Raw genomic sequence first — 1611 nt, 5'->3', positions numbered from 1 at the left:
CAGAGGTTTAGGCTTCAGGTCTGTGAGGACCTGTCAACATGGCTCAGATGCAGTATTCCAGCCCCCCCCACACTGTGTTTACTAGGTGACCTGGGCCACACCAACATGGATACTAACACCTCACACATGGTCCTCACTGCTTTATGCATCGCAAAGAAAACTATTCTTGTGAATTGGAAAACAAAAGCCAATCTGAGCATGAACCAGTTTAGGAACCTTCTATTAGATCACATCAGTAATGAGACAATATCTGCCTCTGCAAACAATCAACTGGACCAGTCTGATCCAGTCTGGACCAGTCTCATTCTCTCTGGACTCCTGTGATTAGCTCTATCATATCACTCTGAGTGTTAGGAGGCCAGCAGGAGGTGCCGCGGGGCTACGGGTCACTAGTGGTCCCTCGGAGTGGGGGTCTGGACCACCCTGCTCTGGGGGCGGTTTGGTGTTTGTCCCGGTTGGGGTGGGGGTGGACCCGACGCCATGGTTGCCCTGTGGTGGTGGGGCGGAGGGCTCCGGGTTGGGCCTGGGTCGGTAGCCGGCGTCCCCCAGGTCGGGTGGCTGGGCTGGTAGGGGTGGGCGGGGTGCGGTTCCTGGCCCTGGGGTCCGGGTGCTGCATTCCTGGGGGGGTGGGGGAACCCGGCATGCGCCGGGGCGTCTGGGCTGGCCTGGACTTGCCGCTGTGGAGGTGGGCGGGTGCGTGCCCTGGTGTCTGGCTGGTGCCTGGGAGTCCTGGGCTGGGGGAGTGTGTGTGTGTGTGTGAGAGAGAATGTGTGTGTGTGTGTGTGTGTGTGTGTGTGTGTGTGTGTGCACGCGTTTGTGTGTAGGGGTGGGTGTGTCAGTGTGTGTTGGTGTGTGTGAACGAGTGCTCATGTGTGCATTAGAGTATGAATGAGGGATTGTGTGTGTGTCTGTGTACAGGTGTGTGGGGGGGCTGATGGAGCAGGTGTGTGGGTGTGGATGTACATGTATGTTTGGTGAATGAGGGAGGGTTGTGGTGTGGTGGCGGTGGGGGAGGGGGACTGCAGGTGTGCCTGGGGGGTTGTGGCCCCTGTGGGGGGTGGGGGGCGTCGCTGGGGGTTCTCTCGGGTTGCGGTGGTGGGGTTCGGCCATGGTAGCAATTGGGACCTGGGGCGGGGGCGCTGGTCGCTGGGTCTCGTGCTGCGGGGTGGCACTGTGCCGGTGATCGCTGCATCCCTAGTGCATGTAAGACTGGGGAGGTGTGGAGTGTGGTGGGTCCCCGCGCCTGTTTGGGGGGCATTGGGGCGGCTGGTCCCGGGTCCGTGCTTCCTCGACTGCATAGGATGATTGAGTGCGTGAGTGGCCTCTGGGGGGGGGGGGGGGGCTTTCTGGCTGCGGTTGTTGGGTGCCCGGGGTCTCTGGACCGCCCCGCTCCTTGGCGGCCCTTGCCTGGGAATGGGTACTGGGGAACGGGGGGGGCCGAATGCTGGCTGGCTCGTCTTCTGGGAGGAAACTTCCTCCCAGTCATACTATCCCCCCAACCCCTCGCCTCCCCACCCCCCCCACACAAAGCACGTAGAGTCTTGGGGAGGGTGCACATTCCGAGGGGGTACGGCAGGGGAGGTCACTAAAACGGCCTCCCTCTGTGGTACC

At 61.6% G+C, this 1611-nt stretch overlaps 1 protein-coding gene across 1 annotated transcript; it reads right to left on the bottom strand.

Moving 5' to 3' along the window:
* Positions 1-333: 333 nt before the first annotated feature.
* LOC115431727 (basic salivary proline-rich protein 1-like) lies at positions 334-1258 on the bottom strand. Its single transcript, XM_030152359.1, has 2 exons — positions 964-1258; positions 334-677 (listed from the first exon to the last, which is right to left on the bottom strand). Exons 1-2 carry the CDS (start codon positions 1256-1258, stop codon positions 334-336), a joined length of 639 nt encoding a protein of 212 aa, XP_030008219.1.
* Positions 1259-1611: the final 353 nt, after the last annotated feature.

Source organism: Sphaeramia orbicularis, chromosome 2, assembly GCF_902148855.1.
Source record: "Sphaeramia orbicularis chromosome 2, fSphaOr1.1, whole genome shotgun sequence".
Taxonomy (NCBI): domain Eukaryota; kingdom Metazoa; phylum Chordata; class Actinopteri; order Kurtiformes; family Apogonidae; genus Sphaeramia; species Sphaeramia orbicularis.
Note: the sequence above shows the minus strand (reverse complement) of the source record. Positions and strands in the feature narration are given on the sequence as shown.

Excerpts from the sequence above, each read along its gene's own strand:
- LOC115431727 (XM_030152359.1), bottom strand. The coding sequence starts at position 1,258 with ATGCCCCCCAAACAGGCGCGGGGACCCACCACACTCCACACCTCCCCA. Across the intron at positions 678-963 it reads CTCATTCACCAAACATACAT|CGGCAAGTCCAGGCCAGCCC; the intron begins GTACATCCACAC and ends CCACCTCCACAG.